This window comes from Thalassophryne amazonica, chromosome 15, assembly GCF_902500255.1.
Source record: "Thalassophryne amazonica chromosome 15, fThaAma1.1, whole genome shotgun sequence".
In the NCBI taxonomy this organism is placed as follows: domain Eukaryota; kingdom Metazoa; phylum Chordata; class Actinopteri; order Batrachoidiformes; family Batrachoididae; genus Thalassophryne; species Thalassophryne amazonica.
Window position 1 is genome coordinate 21121728 of NC_047117.1, and position 17892 is coordinate 21139619.

The window sequence follows — 17892 nt, forward strand, 5'->3', positions numbered from 1 at the left end:
GATAAATTTGACTCGGAAACAATAAGCCGCCAATGTCTTAGTAGTAACACAGAGAAGGTCAACGCAAAAAGCGATGGAAAACTTGATTCTGGACAGGACAGAACCAATGAAATTCATGGAAATGGATAATATGGGGATGAGTTTGGGTGACTTTTGACAATGGACAGTTATGAATTTAAAAGCATTTTTGAAGAAACAAGGAAAAGAAAAGAGGAGTTGGTGGCACGTGCATTCAAGAAATGAAGCTGGGAATCTTGTCGGACTCTGAACAACTTGTCCAACAAAACCAGGCATGCAGTTTGGGTACATTTAGATAGAGCCAGGGGTTAGCATATCGATGTAGTTGTATCCATTTCTTTAAAATAAATTTTCAATTCGTATTAGTTAATTATTACACCCATAGTATTCAGTAATACAGCTTGTCCCACTGCTGCTGTCTGCAGTAACCACTGGTGAGCCAAGTCAATGGCCAAAATGGTCTCAAATGTGTTTATATCAAGTTGTAGAGAAGCTTGAATCTTCGACTAGACTGGGTTGCTTGACGCGAGGACGTTTTGCTTCAAATCGCAGAAGCTTCCTCAGCTAAAATTCTTGCTCTGGTGGTCTGACTTCTGTCTTGACTCTTGTAGAGAAGAATAATCAAGAAGTCACAAAAGCTGGAGTTTTAAACCTAACCAGACCCCTCCTACCGAGAGGCAGACTGCTATAGGCTAGTGACTAAACAATAGCTCTAATTAGCACCTATTGTGCTCTAGTTAGCACCCTCCTAATGACAGGGCAGCTGTCCCTCTCCTGATGGCTCCCTTGACGACTGCTGATGACGTGAATAACTCATTAACATGAACAAAAGACTGAAACTGCTTTGACCTGAGTACCCCATTGTAAACAGGGGATAAAGCGTGTCTCAGACCCCCTCCCAGGTTAAGGCTGGGTTTCAAACGTTTCACAAAGAATGCCTCCTTGACCCCTCTCTCAAACCATTTCTTCTCTCTGGCTAATATTTTAACTTCCTTGTACTCAAATGTGTGGTTAGTGTCTTTAAGGTGGAGATGAACTGCAGACTGAGGTCCACTGGCGCCCTCTCTGCGGTGCTGGTATAGCCTTTTGTGTAAAGGTTGCTTAGTCTCACCTATGTAGTGTTCGTTACAGTTTTCCTGACATCTGATAGAATACACTACATTGCTCTGTTTGTAACTAGGGATCCTGTCCTTAGGGTGAACTAATTTCTGTCTCAAGGTGTTGACCGGTTTAAAGTAAACTGAGATTTTGTGCTGTCTGAAGATCCTCTGTAGTTCACTACTATGGAAACCACCTGGACAACTGAGAGCCTACACTTTATATCAAGTTAATCTTCAAGCTCATTCATGATTACTACACAATTGAGACACTTGGTAAATTTAACTAACTCAGTATTTTACCTTGTCACTTGTCCTAACCAAGGTGGAACAGATGTATGGGGACAGAAATATGAACATAATCCATTCGACTACCTCAGTTTTTCACTCCATTATTGAAAATCGGCTTTTAATGGAGTCTACAACATAAGGCTGCAATTTGTGAGGCCACACATTTGGGAAAAACACTCAGTGCTTGGTGGATGCCTGAGTTTGTAGCCAATCTATTACAGCTGAAACTGAATTGGTGTCTGTGTGAGAGCAGGCAGGAAACAATGAAGCAGTAAAAGAATGAAGAGAAAAGTACTCAAGAAGGCACAGAGAAAGCAGAGGAAGAGTCTGTGCTTCTTCCAAGCCCAAGCAGGTAATGAACCAAAAGACAAAACCAAAAAAGTCACAGATGTGGTGCCCGTTCCTTTGTCTATTGCTGAATTTCTGTGAGGTCTAAACATAACTGTATTTGTCTTCAACAGTGACATGAATTGGGTGCTGATGGACAGACACACAGGCCCACTGCCAGTCATTATAGCTGCTTTTCCCATTTGCACTGAACGCTGTACATCGGCTTCTATCCAGTATTCTGTTCTAGTGTGTGTGTGTGGCGGGGGGTGGGCAAAGGCAACTTCTGTCATAAAATGGAACATCATATCCATTTGCTCTATTTATCAGTTTTAAGCTTAATTCTAAAACACAGAACAGGACAAGGTGAGACAAAAGCATATGAAACTGTTCTATTTCATAAGGTCTCTCTTACTGTTTAAAATACAAGGCACCACAAGCTACTTCTCTCAGCCAACTTCTCAATTAATCAATTGACTACTTTGTAAACCTTTGTCTTCACAAAAATTTTTATTTAGCCATTTGGAACAGAAATGCAGAACAGCAAGGCTGCAGAAAAACAAGTCAAGTCGAGCCTGGTAGCATGCATTGGTGCTGTGGATCGCTGCATCGACCACACCACGGAGCCCAGGGTCTTGGACACCAATCATCCCGGCAGACAACTGATCAGTGTTCATCTATCTGCTACTTAAAAAAAAAAAAACACCACATGCAAAATGTTGTAGTTGATGCTTCCTCATACTAGTGATACTTCTCAGGCCAAGAAGTAATTGAAAACCTGGAACTTAGTCTTGATCCAAGACAACTGCAAACCCAGACACTCAGATTCCTCACTCCTCTTCAAGTGCTGCAATCAGGGCATCCATTGATTACACAAAGATCACAGCATCATCTGCAAAGTCCAAACCTTTCCTTGCCATCAAAGGCACCTAAGCTGCTGGTTTCCAGTCCACATAAACACTGACCAATGTAATAGCTGGAAGACATCCCCAATAAACACCAGGTTTCACTGTTATTCAGTTTCTGCCCACACTCTGTACAGCACTCAGTATCTGTGTATAGAATGGCTATGATGTCCACTAATATTTTGGGGAAACCCACAAATTCTTAGGATATCTCACAGAGCAGTCTGATAAACTGAATCAAATGCTTTGCAAAAACATACACAGGATACAAATGAAGCATCATCCCATTAATTTTGGATTTATGCACACTGGATAATGGAGGGGTCTTCCACCCATCTGAAGATAACCATTCAGGCTCACTTTTTTTTTATGCGTCTGACACGATTTCACAGACCGTATCTGAAACGTGGGAATGCATTAAATTCAGAAATTTTACATCAAGAATAGTCATGAGAATGTCAAGCATTTGCTGGTGCGGGGTAGATCTGCCTTCCAAAAATGTAAGCAGTTCCATATAGGAGAGTGGCTTAAAGATTTAATGTTACCCCAAATGTAGCATCCTTTATGTAAACGGATTCAAATTACCAGCAAATAACCGGTAACAGTGAAGAGGCAAAAAAAAAAAAAAAAAGAAGCAATTTTTACTCCAGTGTAGACCAGAACTTTTTTAAAGCAAACACATTGACAGAAATAAAGAGAAGAGTCAATAACTTACCAATCATTAGGGACAAGAGCTTCTGGACTTTTGAGCTTACTCCCACAACTCTGTACAAGCCTTGGTCATTAATACCTGATAAGAAAAGACAATTAAATATGTACAACTGCAATCTTGTATGTAAATATTAAGTACCATAACATGCATGTAATCATGCATTTGGCTTGCAGAAATGGGCTAGTCAAATACTAAGTAACAGGAACTTTGCAACAAACTTAATTCGTGTAGAGTACAATGCTGCTTGTGCAGGCAAGTTGCACTTTATTTCATTACTGGTTGAAGCCTGCCCCCTTGTGCACAGATGAAGATATTGCCTCTACACGGCCAGATCTAAAGCTCACCTCTCGTCTCTATGGCACTGATGGAGTTCTTCACAAAACTGAAACCCACGTCATCGAGCTGGGCATCAACTGCACAGTCAACACAGTGGGGGAGGTGCGGGAAATCATTACTATGAGGCAGTGCTACCAGGAAAAAGAAGAAGAAAACAAATCTGGTGCAGCTGGATACTTACTTCCTCTTTCTTTAGAGTATGTTCTTCCAAGATAGTGACCAAGCTGTTAACAGAGATATCAAGAAGCAATATGTTGATATGGGTTTTCATGTATAGGCAACTCATGTGATGTAGTTCAGGTGTGGGAAGGGCTTATTGTCTATAAGGGGCAGCACAGTAGAGCTTCATTAAGGCTACATGATCAAAGTTTGAGTTTGATGAGGACACAGTGCAGGCATCTGACTCACAGGTTCCTTCCCGCCCATGGCCTGCATCCAGAACTTGTAGTCATCCTCTGACATAGCCTGTACTGTCAATACTGTCCCTGGCCTGGGAGAAGCAAAACACATTAGCATAAGGCACAGCTTTTGACATAAAATATCAGGCATGGGAGGAGACGTCAATGTTACTATGTAAGGACAACTGTTCAGCCCTCATATAGTGAATCATCAGTCACTATTAGTGCTATATTATGTACTGCTGCTAATGCCGTGAGACATACAACACAATCAAAGAGTACCCCACATATATTAAGTTACTCATTACTGTCAGGAAGGAAGGATGTGGGGATTGGAAATGCCATACTAACTCTGGGACATGGGTCTTCTATTAATACTACAGAAAGGGTAGGGCAGAGTTGAGTGGCAAAATGAGATATTTATTACAGCTGTGACCAGAGGGGTGTGACAGTGAAATGTACGACGGCAGCCCTCCAAGGAAAATCCTTCTCTCCCGCCCTTCGCTATTAATCCACAGAGCTACAAGCCAAACAAACAATGGTGACCTGAAAGAAAACCGTTAACTTGGTGCAGCGCAGTGGTTGATGTACAAGCTGCATGCTTGGTTTTCACCAAGGAAAAGGCAAGCCCAAATATTTTACATTGTTCTAGCATGAGTCAACTGAAGGAAACATTTTAATAAAGTAATGGTTACCTCTGGCATAAAGTAAAATGACACCCACAAATAAAAATATGTTGTCATGACTGTGTGGTTTGAAAACCACCAAAACCTCCTTTACACAGGGAAGGAGTCTGTCCAGCGGTACACTTTTGCGGTCATGAAATCACATCAGATGCGACGTGATGCCAAAGAGGCGTGCAGGTGTCGCAAGGACCTTACAAGGTCCTCTCGGTATCCTCTCACAAACCGCCATGATCACAATGGTTGGAGTGAAGTATGAAGCTGCACCTGATTTCCGCAGAAGAGTCTTCAAGCTTGAAGGATGCACAAATACCACACAGGCCATGCAAAAATACCTCAAAGCGCTCCACGAATGCCCGACAGGTGCGCATTGACTGCGGGGTTGTGTGCCATGATTTTGATTAATAAAGCTGATATCTGCGAGTTCATCGGAAAATTTTATGAGCGTGAAACACCTTGAACAGAGGTATTTGTTTAGACTTTTCCTGCTGCTCATGGCTCATTTTGGGCTTCTGAAAGCTCCGGTGTCATTTCAGCACAAGCGGACATACAGCTCAGCTGTCACCAAAACTACACGTCACATCAGGCACATCAGACAAGTAATTTGCACCGTGATTACTGTTATGATCACAACCTCTAATGCTAAATAACTGAAAAAAAAACTGACACCATGGAAGACAAAATGAGCTAAATATTAAATGAATCCTTTTTTGCCACATGTACAATGTGCATTCAGTTTGGAGTATGTGTGCATGTGCAGGGTTTTTTTCCACTGCACTGGACAACACCTTCATGAAAACACCTCATGTGGAATGTTTTAACATAAGTAGATACATTAATTTCATTGTGGACTCACCACAGTTTTGTCCATTTCTCCATGAATTGTATAATCCAGAATTTGACTCAGAGCTCAGTGTGGAGGTCCAGTCCGGTCAGAGGAGTTCAAAGTGAGAACAGAACAGTCATGTGACTGAGTCCCTGCAATGTGTGTGTGTGTGTTTTTAAATTAGTTTATATTTTTCATGGCTCAGTTGTTTTCCACCCATAAAAAGTCCAGTGAAAGGTGTTAATTATACAGCGATGTCATTTTTCTGCAGATTTAGCTGAAAATCTGTGAATGATAGAGAAAAGCACTTGCATGCACAGAAAATAAATCCAAACTGACAAGAGTGCATAATTAAGCATATAATATTAACTCGTTTTGTCTCTCTCGCTCTCTCTCTCTCTCTTTCAGAGTGTTCATGCACAGTGAGGAAGTATGATGGCAAACTGCTCAAAATCCAGCATACATGTCAAAAAAAAGAGGCAGTTCTCAGTGAAAATATGATGTCACCTGTAGTGAACAAATTCCATGTGAGACAACAACACGCACAAGGGCCGGTGACGCAGTTACACAGCAAGGTGTTTTCGCGTCACCTACGCGGATCGGGTGTGTGTTAAGCTGCATGACAGATTCACAACTGCCGCCGCCCTGTGTAAAGGGTGTTGAAATGAAGGCGTACCGGTCTGTTATATCAAGTTCTAAGCAGAATCTTCTGTCCAGCACATCTGTTGTTTTGCGGATGCAGGATTTCAGCATGACGGACTCTGTCTCCCCCTTAAAGAAGAAGCAGAAAAATAAATAAATATTTAGAACACATTACCCATAACTGTGGTGGGCACAGTTCAACTAATCAGCCAACAGTAAAGTAGTGAAGCTAACCTTCACGTGAACGGAGTAGCTTTCAGATAACTGAAAACCATTTATGGCCAATTAGCTTCCACAAAATTTAGTTTTGTGAACATTTTTTCAATAAAGTTTAATGGTCAAAAACATACATAAATCCTAAAATTATGCACGTTTATTTCTTTTGCCGCTTATATACTAAGCCAATAAACAAAAGTGACACATTGCACAAAGGAACCTTAAGGCTGGTTCACACGACAGGATTTTAAAATTATCTTTAGGTTTCCAAAACCTGAGAGACCACACACGTGAAGATAAAAAAAATCATGGATCTGACAGGTTTGGTTGTACAGTGTGTGGTGTTCAGCCACACGGTAAGGACAACACCACACACGAACAGATTTCACGCACGAACATTTACAGTTCAGACAGGAAATCTTGCAAAATCTCTCGAGATTAAATGTGACTTCAGAGTAAACAAACGGAGGTACTTTGTAAACTATTTAAAACAGAGGGAAAAAAACGATACAAAAAGAAAAGGTGTTCTTTAAAGGAGTGGAGACAGCGCGACCACCGTACTTTCTGGTAAGTCACCTCGCTTTCTGATTGGCTGCACGTCACATTCAGCAGGCTGCATGCTCATTTTGGTCGGAGGTCACAACACACGCTGCGATATCGGGCCAAAACAATCCAACATGTTGAATATCCCCAATTTGCGATCGGAGCGCTCCTGACGTCCTTCCGAGCAGATCAGAGCTCTCTTAACACACCACACACGGCAGGAATATCTGATAAGATTATCTTTAGCGTCATCACGATTGTCAGGGTGTCCTTAAGATTGTCGGAAGGGGAAGATCGGGTCCGATATCGGCCTAATTATCCTGCCGTGTGAACCAGGCCTTATGCAGATAAAGGAGCAGGAGATCAAATCCGAGGTGGATCGGCATAGGTTTTACACAGGAGGCCGTTCCTGATGCAATTCCACATTACATGGAGAAATGTGGCAAATACATGAATTAGATTATTAAAATTACTTTCATGTGTATTTTTATTTTTTAATCCTTTAATACTTTCTGTACTATTACAACAGTGTTTTAGGGCCACAGTGAGGTTTTTTTTTTTTTTAAGACTTCGAGAATAAAGTTGTACTTTTACGAAAAAAAAAACTCGTAATATTACGAGAATGAAACTTGTAATATTATGAGAAGAAGTCATAATATTACGACAATAAAGACGTAATTTTATGAGAAAAACTCTGCATCTCAAAATGAGATCTGTGGATTGCTTTAAGTTGTACTTCATTATAGGTTTTACAAATAAGGAAGAGAGAGAGAGGTTCTTTTTTAACGTGGGTGGCCAACGAAAGCCCGAATGTTGTTTCCAAAAGGGACTACGTGCACAAGTCTCTCACTCCTCCCCAGCACTGCTGTTGAAGGTGCCAGTTGGGAGCATGGCTGCAATCGAGAATAGAACCTGGATCGCTGGCATCTCAGACCAACGTGCAAACCATTACGCCACCACCTCCTGATATACTTTATCTTTTGGCCCATCTACAGCACATTATCATTAGTATCAGAACTTTGAAAAGAATATGCAAGAAAATGTGTCTATTCCGCAGGAGGAACCACACGGACTGCGCCGGTAGTTCCGGCAATTAGTAGCTCCCAAAATTGCCTCTTTCATGTAGGAGGAGATGGCTGGAAATGGCAGTCTGCAGGGTTATCACTTCTCGTATAAATACAACTTTATTCTCGTAATATTATAAGAATTTCTTGTAAAATTACGAGTTTTTCTCGTAAAATTACGACTTTATTCTCGTAATATTGCAAGTTTTTTCTCGTAATATTACAAGTTTTCTTCGTAAAAGAAACTTGAGCTCTAAGCGGTAGCTGAATGTTTTAGTGGTTTATCATCACCACAGTGAACTCAGTTAATGGATTAGCAGTTATTGCAGCTAACGTTTAGGTCATCTGTGCCCACCACTGACATTGCCATGCTGAAAATGGGAAATTTATGTAAAGAGGCACTCCATTCTTTTATGCTACAACACTCTGACCCAAAATTTGATCACAAAATTCAAGTTTCAATAATTACAGTTAAAAAATAAATCTAGGTTTTGTGTTTGTCATAATCCTTTTGTAAGACAGTGATATACTCTAACCCACATCTTCACAAATCTGAATAGCTGTAGAGTTCTTTTAATCAAGTCAAGACTGTTTATAAGTTGCAAAAGTCTGTTTTGTGGTTCAGTAGCAGGGAGCACTCGTTAACATTTAGTTCAGTGATTGTCCCTTGAGGTGGTCATGTGACATTTATAACCCACTTCACACTGTCTTCTCTGAATACTCACAATCTTTCCACCAGATCTGTGGTCAAAGGTCACCATGTGCAGGATCTTCTGCTCTTTCACAAAAGTGCTGTACCGTTTGACCCAACTTGAACCAAAGGGAGGTGGCCCTTGAAAAGCAAAGCAGAGACATCTGACAGTGAATGGACGATGACATTTCTTATTACAGAGCAAAGCAAGACAAAAGTAACTTCCACAAATCAGTGTTTTCCTAAAGCACTCAAAGAGGAAGACAAAAACAGAAAGGCAACAACAATTTATCAAAAGGGGATCTGGGTGCATGTTCTCCAGAGTAAAATGTGTGGTCCTATTTCTGCAGCTTAGGAGCTCACAGATCGATACATCCCACTCTCTATGGATGTAACTCTATAGCTGCTTTCCATCATAGAGTAGTACTGTGAAGGGATGGGGAAAGCCATTTGAAACCTAATTTATGGACAAGAAAAAAAAATACAGGAGAGCACAAAGGATCTTATCTTTGGAGGATGGCAGCCAATGTGGTGCTGATGAGTCACCCACTGCTCCAAATCTCATGTTGCTCTTGCCAGTGGGCACCTGGAAAATCCTTTCTCTCAGTAAGGATGACCATCTTCTACCACTGTTGAGCTTGGAAAAATGCACAATACTGTCTGAGGTGCGAAGATCAGGAATTGGCTAGATCTCTGTTGGTGGATACACTTATTTTTGGTCTGATCACCACAATAGTTGGTGTACAGAGGGAGCAGCAGTTGTTTTGCCAGACCAGTTCCTTCCAGTCAATGATCGTAGTATGAGGCTCAGACTGAAGCATTCACCAGGTTTTGTGTCCACTGTCTCACTCCAGTGTCAGACTGTGGTGAGCGATGTCTCAACGAGGGAGACCTGTTATTCATAACTTGACTCTGACTGATGATTCCTCAGAGACAGTTTATTTGTCATTGGTGTTTTCAGTGCAATCATTGGCACAGACAGCATGACTACAAGGGCTGCACTGGACCGCACAGATTTAGTAACTGTGGCAAAAATGAGTCATTGCTTCTTGACTTTGCAAAATATTGAGGGATAGGAGTTGTGAGATGCTGGTTTCAGAGGTACACCTCTGGACATGGTATGACAATACCAGTGGTGTTACCAAGGAGATTGAGCATGTTCTCAAGGGAAGATGGAATGTCATGCGAAGCCTTTTGACAGGTCTAATTGCTGGATATGTTGGAAAAGTCAGACATATCGGGATTCTAGTCCGACCACGTTCTGGGTCAGATACACTGTAAAAAACAAAATGTGATTGCTGGAGGAATTTCTGGAAAGTTGCTACTGTCACCATCTTGGAAAAAACAGCTATGCAGTAAGCAATGAATAATGTTTGTTCATAAATATGGAGAGGGGTCCAGATTTCACAGGGTGAAGCGAACATGATTGAAATGTGCAAATGTGGAATTCTCATGCACTAAATGTGCCCACACAGCCAGATTATAAATGTAAAAAAGGAACAAAAAACTCAAATAACAACACACACAAACACACAGGCTTCATTCTATGCACAGCTCGTCATTAGGCCACTGCATCTTTACAAAGAAAACAGTTATCTTAAAAAAAAAAGAAAAAAAGACTGACACCCCAAAGCTTGCATGCACAGAATCCTACCCCCCCAAAAAACCCAAAGAATAAAGTGACTCATTCCACTTAACAACAACAAAAAAGGATAATAGGGTTCCTCCTTTTCTCTGTGGTTCATACAATGAAAACAGTCTTTTCAATAAAAGACCCTGATATCAAACACCAGGTCGAGAACTGGGCATTTAGAGCATCTTTAACGGAAGGAAAGTCAATTTTTGCTTCTGTTTGTATAGGAGACAATTCTGTCCTCCCCCTGCATGCTTCAAAAACCATCCTTAAATTACTGATACACCATTATCCACACATATTCCAATTCATGGATTGACAGACCAAATAAAAACAGTCTCCAGTTTCAGTGAAGACGACAGTGATGACTACAACAGCAACAAAGATCACTCTGAGTACACTGCATTGAGCAATGGAGAGTTTGTGCTTTATAGAAGAACAACAAAAGCAACAGTGATGAAGTGGAGGTATTTGATACAGGATCTTACGTTTCTCTTGTACATAGAGGTAGCCTTCACAGCTGATGGGGCTGGTCTGTCTGTATTCTTGGGGGGTCTCCCTGATCCTCTTCATCAGCTCATGCACCTCTGAACGTGTGCCCTCAAATCGACTCCTTGTCTGATAGGGAAAGAAAGAAGCAGCTCCCAAGTCACACACTTAAACGTGACAGTAGTAAGTAGTAGTAGTAAGTAAAAGGTGGTCTAAATATATAGGTATTTTCCTCATAAATTGGTGAACTAACCCCATGTGAGGGAACACTGAAATTAAATCAGGAAAAGAATCAAAAACTGGATCACAGTGATGCCATTTTTAGCAGCTATGCAAGTAAAATGTGATTTTATAAAAGGTTAGGCATGAAATTTTGATAAAGTACAACAAGGGTCTGAACTGCTAAATTTACAACCTCAAATCAGAGAAAGTTGGGCCGAAAGTTGGGTTGACTGATTTCATTTGTGTAAGACATCCAGTCCTGTATTTCAAGTCTGCAACACATTCCAAAAAAGTGTGGATGCTAAAGCAAAACCTCCATGATTAAAAATGTATGGCAGCTTGTCACTTTGCCTCTGTTGCCTGCGGGGTCGCATGTAGCTAATCTGACCATAGGGTGAGGAAACCCTTGCCCTTTACCAATTTATATTCCTCCATATTCCTTAAATCACTTAATGAAATTATGTACTGTAGAGGCAGAAATATGCTAATTATTTCCAATCTTTGAGGCTTTTCAACCTTTGGTCCTGAATGAGTCAGCCTTCTGTGGACAGTTTTTGTACAAAATCATGATTACAGTCAGCTGTTGAAGACCTGTTTGAAATAACATTTATTTTTACCTCATTTCAAGCCCTAAACTGCCCCTCCACTTTTCTTTAAGGATGTGCTGCAGGCCAGAACTGCAGGAACAGATGTACACTACCAGTCAAATGCTGTGACACACTTTCCCATTCAATTTAAAAGGGAAAGTGTGTCCAAAATTTGACTGGTAGTGTGTATACACACACACACACACACACACACACACACACACACACACACACACACACACACACACACACACACACACACACACACACACACACACACACACACACTCTCTTGCTTTAATCCTGAGAATAATCCATCAGCTTTACATCTCACAATTACAAATGGAAGTGTTCTAATAGTGTTCATTTCTTACATTTTGAATATTGATTTGCAGTGCTTTTTTATAATGGTCAAAGTCCTTCGCCAGCTCAAAGCCTTGATGATAAAAAGTGAAGACCGTCTGAAAAAAAGCCAGCATCTAAAAAGGTCCACAACATAGAAAGAGTTACATAAATATTGCAAATATCTAACCACAAATGAATGCACTGAACGGTTTGCTATCTAAAGTGAAAGTCTCAGTGACACTGTTTTAGTACATTTTATACCTCTGTCACACCTTGATGATTTAGCCAGCAGATGCTGACCGTATTAAAAACGTTGGCATACGTCTAATAAGTTATGGGTAGGTTTTGTCCAAGTTAAGAGCACGCTGATATACGTCATAATATGGCAAGTACATCAAAAAATTTTGGGCATGCACAATATTTTCGACGCATGTGTATAACTCATACGTCCTGCATACGCGGGCCATAAGTTGTAGTTAAGTTGTGCAATTGTTGACACACATTTCTTGTAAGATACTCAAGTAAAAATACGTCCATTGATGCTGTTCATTGATTGCCTCAACAACTGAAAGCTGTAGTCCTCATGCAAACAGTTCAGACTGTTACACACGGAGTAAATATAAATTCACACACGGAGTAAATATAAATTCTTTTTTAAAAATAAAAAACCAAGAAGTCACATGTACATAAGTATTCACACACTTTGCTCAATACTTTGTTGATACACCTTTAGTAGCAATTATAGTCTCAAGTCTTCTTGAATATGATGCCACAAGCTTGGTGCACCTATCTTTGGACAGTTTTGCCCATTCCTCTTTGCAGCATCTCTCAAGCTCCATCAGATGGATGGGGAGCGCCGGTGCACAGCCATTTTCAGATCTCTCCAGAGATGTTCAATCGAATTCAGGTCTGGGCTCTAGCTGGGTTACACAAGAACATTCACAGAGTTGTCCTGAAGCCACTCCTTTGATATCTTGGCTGTTTGCTTTGGGTCATTGTCCTGCTGAAAGATGAACCGCCACCCCAATTTAAGGTCAAGAGCGCTCTGGAGCAGGTTTTCATCCAGGATGTGTCTGTGCATTGCTGCATTTATCTTTCCCTCAATCCTGACTAGTCTCCCAGTTCCTGCTGCTGAAAAACATCCCCACAGCATGATGCTGCCACCACCATGCTTCACTGTTGGGATGGTGCCTCCATCCTCCAAATGCGATTTCTGGCATTCATGCCAAGGAGTTCAATCACTGTCTCATCAGACCAAAGAGTTTTGTTTCTCATGGTCTGAGAGTCCATCTGTCTTTTGACAAATTCCAGGTGGGTTGCCATGTGCCTTTTACTAAGGAGTGGCTTCCGTCTGGCCACTCTACCATACTGGCCTGATTGGTGGATTGCTGCAGAGATGGTTATCCTTCTGGAAGGTTCTCCTCTCTCCACAGAGGAATGCTGGAGCTCTGACAGAGTGACCATCAGGTTCTTGGTCACCTCCCTCACAAAGGCCCTTCTACCACAACTGCTCAGTTTAGGCGGGCGGCCAGTTCTTGAATAGTCCTAGTGGATCTGAACTTCTTCCATTTAAGGAAGATGGAGGCCACTGTGCTCATTTGGGATCTTCAAAGCAGCAGAAATGTTTCTGCAGCCTTCCCGAAATTTGTGCCTCGAGATCATCCTGTCTTGGAGGTCTACAGACAATTCCTTTGACTTCATTCTTGGTTTGTGCTCTGACATGCACTGTCAACTGTGGGACCTTATATGTAGACAGGCGTGTGTCTTTGCAAATCATGTTCAATCAACTGAATTTACTGCAGGTGGACTCTGATTAAGCTGTAGAAACATCTCAAGGATGATCAGTGGAAACAGGATGTACCAGAGCTCCCTTTTGAGCTTCATAGCAAAGACTGTGAATACTTATGTACGTGTGATTTCTTAGTTTTTTTTTATTTTTATTTTTAATACATTAGCAAAAATCTCAACAACAAAAAAAAAACAAAAAAACACAACAACCTTTTTTCACATTGTCATTATGGAGTATTGTGTGTAGAATATTGAGGGAAAAAAAATTTCATCTATTTTGGAATAAGGCTATAACATAAAATATGGAAAAAGTAAAATGATGTGAATATTTTCCGGACGCACTGTATTTTGTGTACATGTACTTAAATTGCCAAAATAAATATAATCTAAGGGAGCAGATGGATATTTGCCAAAGTGCAGTCACGTATTCAGCAGGCGTGACATCACGCATCATTTCCTCTATATTATGGAAGAATTTCATGTGATTAATTACTAACCTTCCAGTGAAACTGAAACCCAGCATTTTGTGATGTGACCTATACTGATCTGTGCTTTTAATAATGTAAAGGACAAAAACCACTTCAGTGCCAGCATTCCACTCTGGGTGGTTAAGGTCACACTCACCGGTTCCACACACTCAAACTTCTTTCTTTCCTGGATCTCCTGCAGCCTGCACACATAGTCCAGTGACTCCTCCTGAAAATGCATCCTCATGGTCTCTACCTGGATGTCTGCCTGAAGATGGACACACACATGCACACGCCATTTGAACATTACATATTTACAAAGAAAATATTCGTTAGCCATTATATTAATAATGGTTTCCAACTGTTTTCTCTGGAGCACCATTACTTTTATCTAAAAAAAAAAAAAAAAAAAAGGCTGAATGCCCCAGCCTGGGCCAATTCAGCTGGGGCTCCTCAACTGAAAAGGATAAAGTGATTCATTCCATTTCAAAAATAATAATAAAAAATTGACAAGGTAGGTTTCTCCCTTTTCTCTTTGGTTAGTCCAATGAAAATAATATTTTTAATTAGTTCAGATTGTCAGTATCAGTGTAAAAGTTCATTCGTGTGTGTGTGTGTGGGGGGGGGGGGGGGGGGGGGTTCCGCTCCGCTAACTGATCTGACGGGGCAAAGTGCCGCAGAGCGACTTTTCTTTACTAAAACGCACAGGTAAGACCTTATATTTACACTGTGTGTGTGTGTGTGTGAACTCCCACAGCATGAGGAGCGCAGCTTTCAGGAAATCAACTGACAGCATCAATTTACATATTTGTTGTTTATTTGAAAACACTGTATTTAACTTATCAGGCAGCACTTTGAAATTATTTTATTTTCCTGTTTGTATAATGTTACAATAAATTGTTGGTTTAAACAACAAGCAAATTTAGGTTTTGCATTTTGTTCCCATACTGTACCAAAAATGAACCGAACCGTACCTCAAAACCGAGGTATGTATCGAACCGTGATTTTTGTGTATCGTTACACCCCTAAGTTGTAGTGAGGGCATAACACTTCTGATTTCACGGACCACATTTGATGAGTAAAAACTATTTATCTTTTAATCCTTTTAAGATGATCAACTCAATGACACACATTGCAATAAAAAAAATACAACCACATTTCAGCCTATTTATAATGTACACATAGTGACAGCAATCCCTTTAGTAACCCAAGCCAAGGAAACAACCTGCAACAATAATGTTAACGGCCTCAAGTGCCCTCTTGTGTTCATGTATATATATAATGTGAATAAGCCTGGATACATGGAATACCAAAAGTCCCAAGACAGAAACACTGCTTATGGCCCGGTCACACAGCACAAGGCGTTAGCTGAATGAAGGAAAAAAGTCACAGCCACAAATTGTGGAGAAAAAGTGGATGGATGAGCTGGCATTTCTCCCATCACAGAAAAGCCTGCGAGTGCAGAGCGCACAAAAGACCGAAACTAACAAAAGAAAAATGAAGCAAACGGCGAGCTTGACACTTTGCAGCTGCAAGAGCTAGCTGTCTTGGCAACAGGTCTGTCTTCCCTACAACAACGTGTGCGTGCACAAGCACATTGGAGCCAGAGACGGCTGGAACCTGCGTAAATAGTTAAAGTGGTTGATCAAACATTCTTGCTGCTATCGTTTCTGTATGAAAACATTGCTTTTCATCCCACACATGGACGAGTCATGTTCAGCTCATCGGATCTTTAGCTAATGATCCACTCAGATATCGTCAATGTTCACGCAAGACGTCAGACTTGGGAGGTTGGACAACAATCAAACGGAATGCTGATGGTACGGGAACTACGCAAACAATGAGGAACCGCCAAGACAGAAAGCAAAACGGAATACAGACAAACTGAGGTTGTCGTCAGGATTCGTTCACATTTTTCAACAGTTTGAAAATTCTGACAAAGTGCCAGCTACAGGAACGAAGCTGGAAGACACTTAAATGATGTCTCTGAAAGTCAACGCAAATCCAGATTTCTTGTTTCGTTTTGGCGTCCTTCGTTAGTGCCGTGTGACCAGGGCTTTACAGTGAGGAAACTGTGTTCTCTAACACATGATACGTTTCCTGATAATATAGCACCAAAGAGTTTAGCAACCAGGGTTGACCTCTGCAGTAAAGTTAAAGGGACACACATTTCCTTTCTGACTTGAAGAAGAAAAAAAGGTGGTCAGTGAACAGACACATCAATGGAAAGTGAGTTCAAAAGCCCTGCAGCTTTCCATATTTCAAAATCCAAGACTGGGTACAAATAAAATGCAGCATTTCCCATTGATTTTGCAGTTAAAGTAAATTTCTGTTCTTAAATTCACTCATCTATCACAGGTCAATTAAAGAACCATACCTCTTGTAGCTGTGGCTCCTTCTTCTTTGCTGACATATTCAAAAGCTTTTCCAGGGAGCTGTAGTACTTCTCTGTTTCTTTCTCATACTTCTTTTTTTCCGCCTTACAAAAGTGGAACACATGGAGTGGGAGAGAGACAAATTATTATTATTATTATTATTTTGTAAAGAAATAAAGCCATATGCATAAATGTGCATTTCATATTGTCGGACAAAGGCAGATTTAGCGACTTTTAGTAAAACTAAAACACATGAAAAGTGCATATAAAACCAGCAAGGACTACGAAACAATTAATATTTACAATTTGGATGTGTCTGCATCCATGTACAATGATAGGAAAAGGAATGAAATACAATACCCGAACAGCTCCCAGATGATCTTTCCTGAACTTTTCCAAAGGTTTCATTAAGGTTTCAGTGATGTTTCTCATCTAGGCAGAAACCATCACAGCGTCTTTATTATTGCCAACCTTACTGACAAACACACAACATTTCCAAACAAAACTTATTTAGGCCTTTATTGTTTATTCTGGTGAAGTCTGGCAGCCGCACAGTTTTAAGGATATCATTTGACTGCTACCCGCACTTTATATACTAAATATAAACCTGAAATGAATCACAGTATTCTTGTTCTTTTATGCTACAATGAAAGTCAGTGTGCTTTTTTATTTTATTTTTGGGTTTTCCCCCATGGTGATTCTGCTACACTGGCTTCACAACATGTCTATACCTGCATATTCATGCTACTTTTCCTTACTCTGCAGTGTAATATCATTCCATTATGCTGAGCAGTGCTGTGCTGAGCAGCAACCTTTCCATTATGGTTTCTGTCTGGTGCCACAGCACTCATTTCAGTCAGCTAATGATAACGGGCCAACTCCTTAACTTCAAATACGAGATAGATATTAAAGGAATTATCCTGCAAGGGGCTGTTTAGAGAAACAAAAACTAAATCCAGGTTCCTCTCCAAAAGAGGCGGTGTTTAAAAATGCCATTGCTGTGACTTTTAAATAAACTATCAGCCATCAAAGCTTTCAAAGAAATAAAAAAAAAACAGAAGCAGTGCATGATCTTTACAGCAACCACAAAAAAATGGTACACAATCTACACAGTAGAGCGTCAAATATTTCAACACTTAACATGACACACGTTAAAACTCATGCACACTTCCACTGCAATTCCCATTGATACTGGATGTGTAATTATTCTGGTTTATAAATAAGTGACTGCAAGATG

At 40.6% G+C, this 17892-nt stretch overlaps 1 protein-coding gene across 2 annotated transcripts in view; it reads right to left on the minus strand.

Moving 5' to 3' along the window:
- The window catches only part of arhgap10 (Rho GTPase activating protein 10), a 168063-nt gene that overhangs the window by 96157 nt on the left and 54014 nt on the right, over window positions 1–17892 (minus strand). For both annotated transcript variants that reach the window (XM_034187655.1, XM_034187656.1), the window contains exons 4-14: window positions 17016–17087; window positions 16658–16759; window positions 14438–14548; window positions 12055–12159; window positions 10871–11000; window positions 8784–8890; window positions 6270–6364; window positions 4095–4176; window positions 3868–3910; window positions 3695–3763; window positions 3354–3428 (exon numbers count right to left, since the gene is read on the minus strand). In XM_034187655.1, the coding sequence (XP_034043546.1) occupies window positions 3354–3428; window positions 3695–3763; window positions 3868–3910; window positions 4095–4176; window positions 6270–6364; window positions 8784–8890; window positions 10871–11000; window positions 12055–12159; window positions 14438–14548; window positions 16658–16759; window positions 17016–17087 (991 nt within the window). The remainder of the gene's footprint in view (window positions 1–3353; window positions 3429–3694; window positions 3764–3867; window positions 3911–4094; window positions 4177–6269; window positions 6365–8783; window positions 8891–10870; window positions 11001–12054; window positions 12160–14437; window positions 14549–16657; window positions 16760–17015; window positions 17088–17892) is intronic.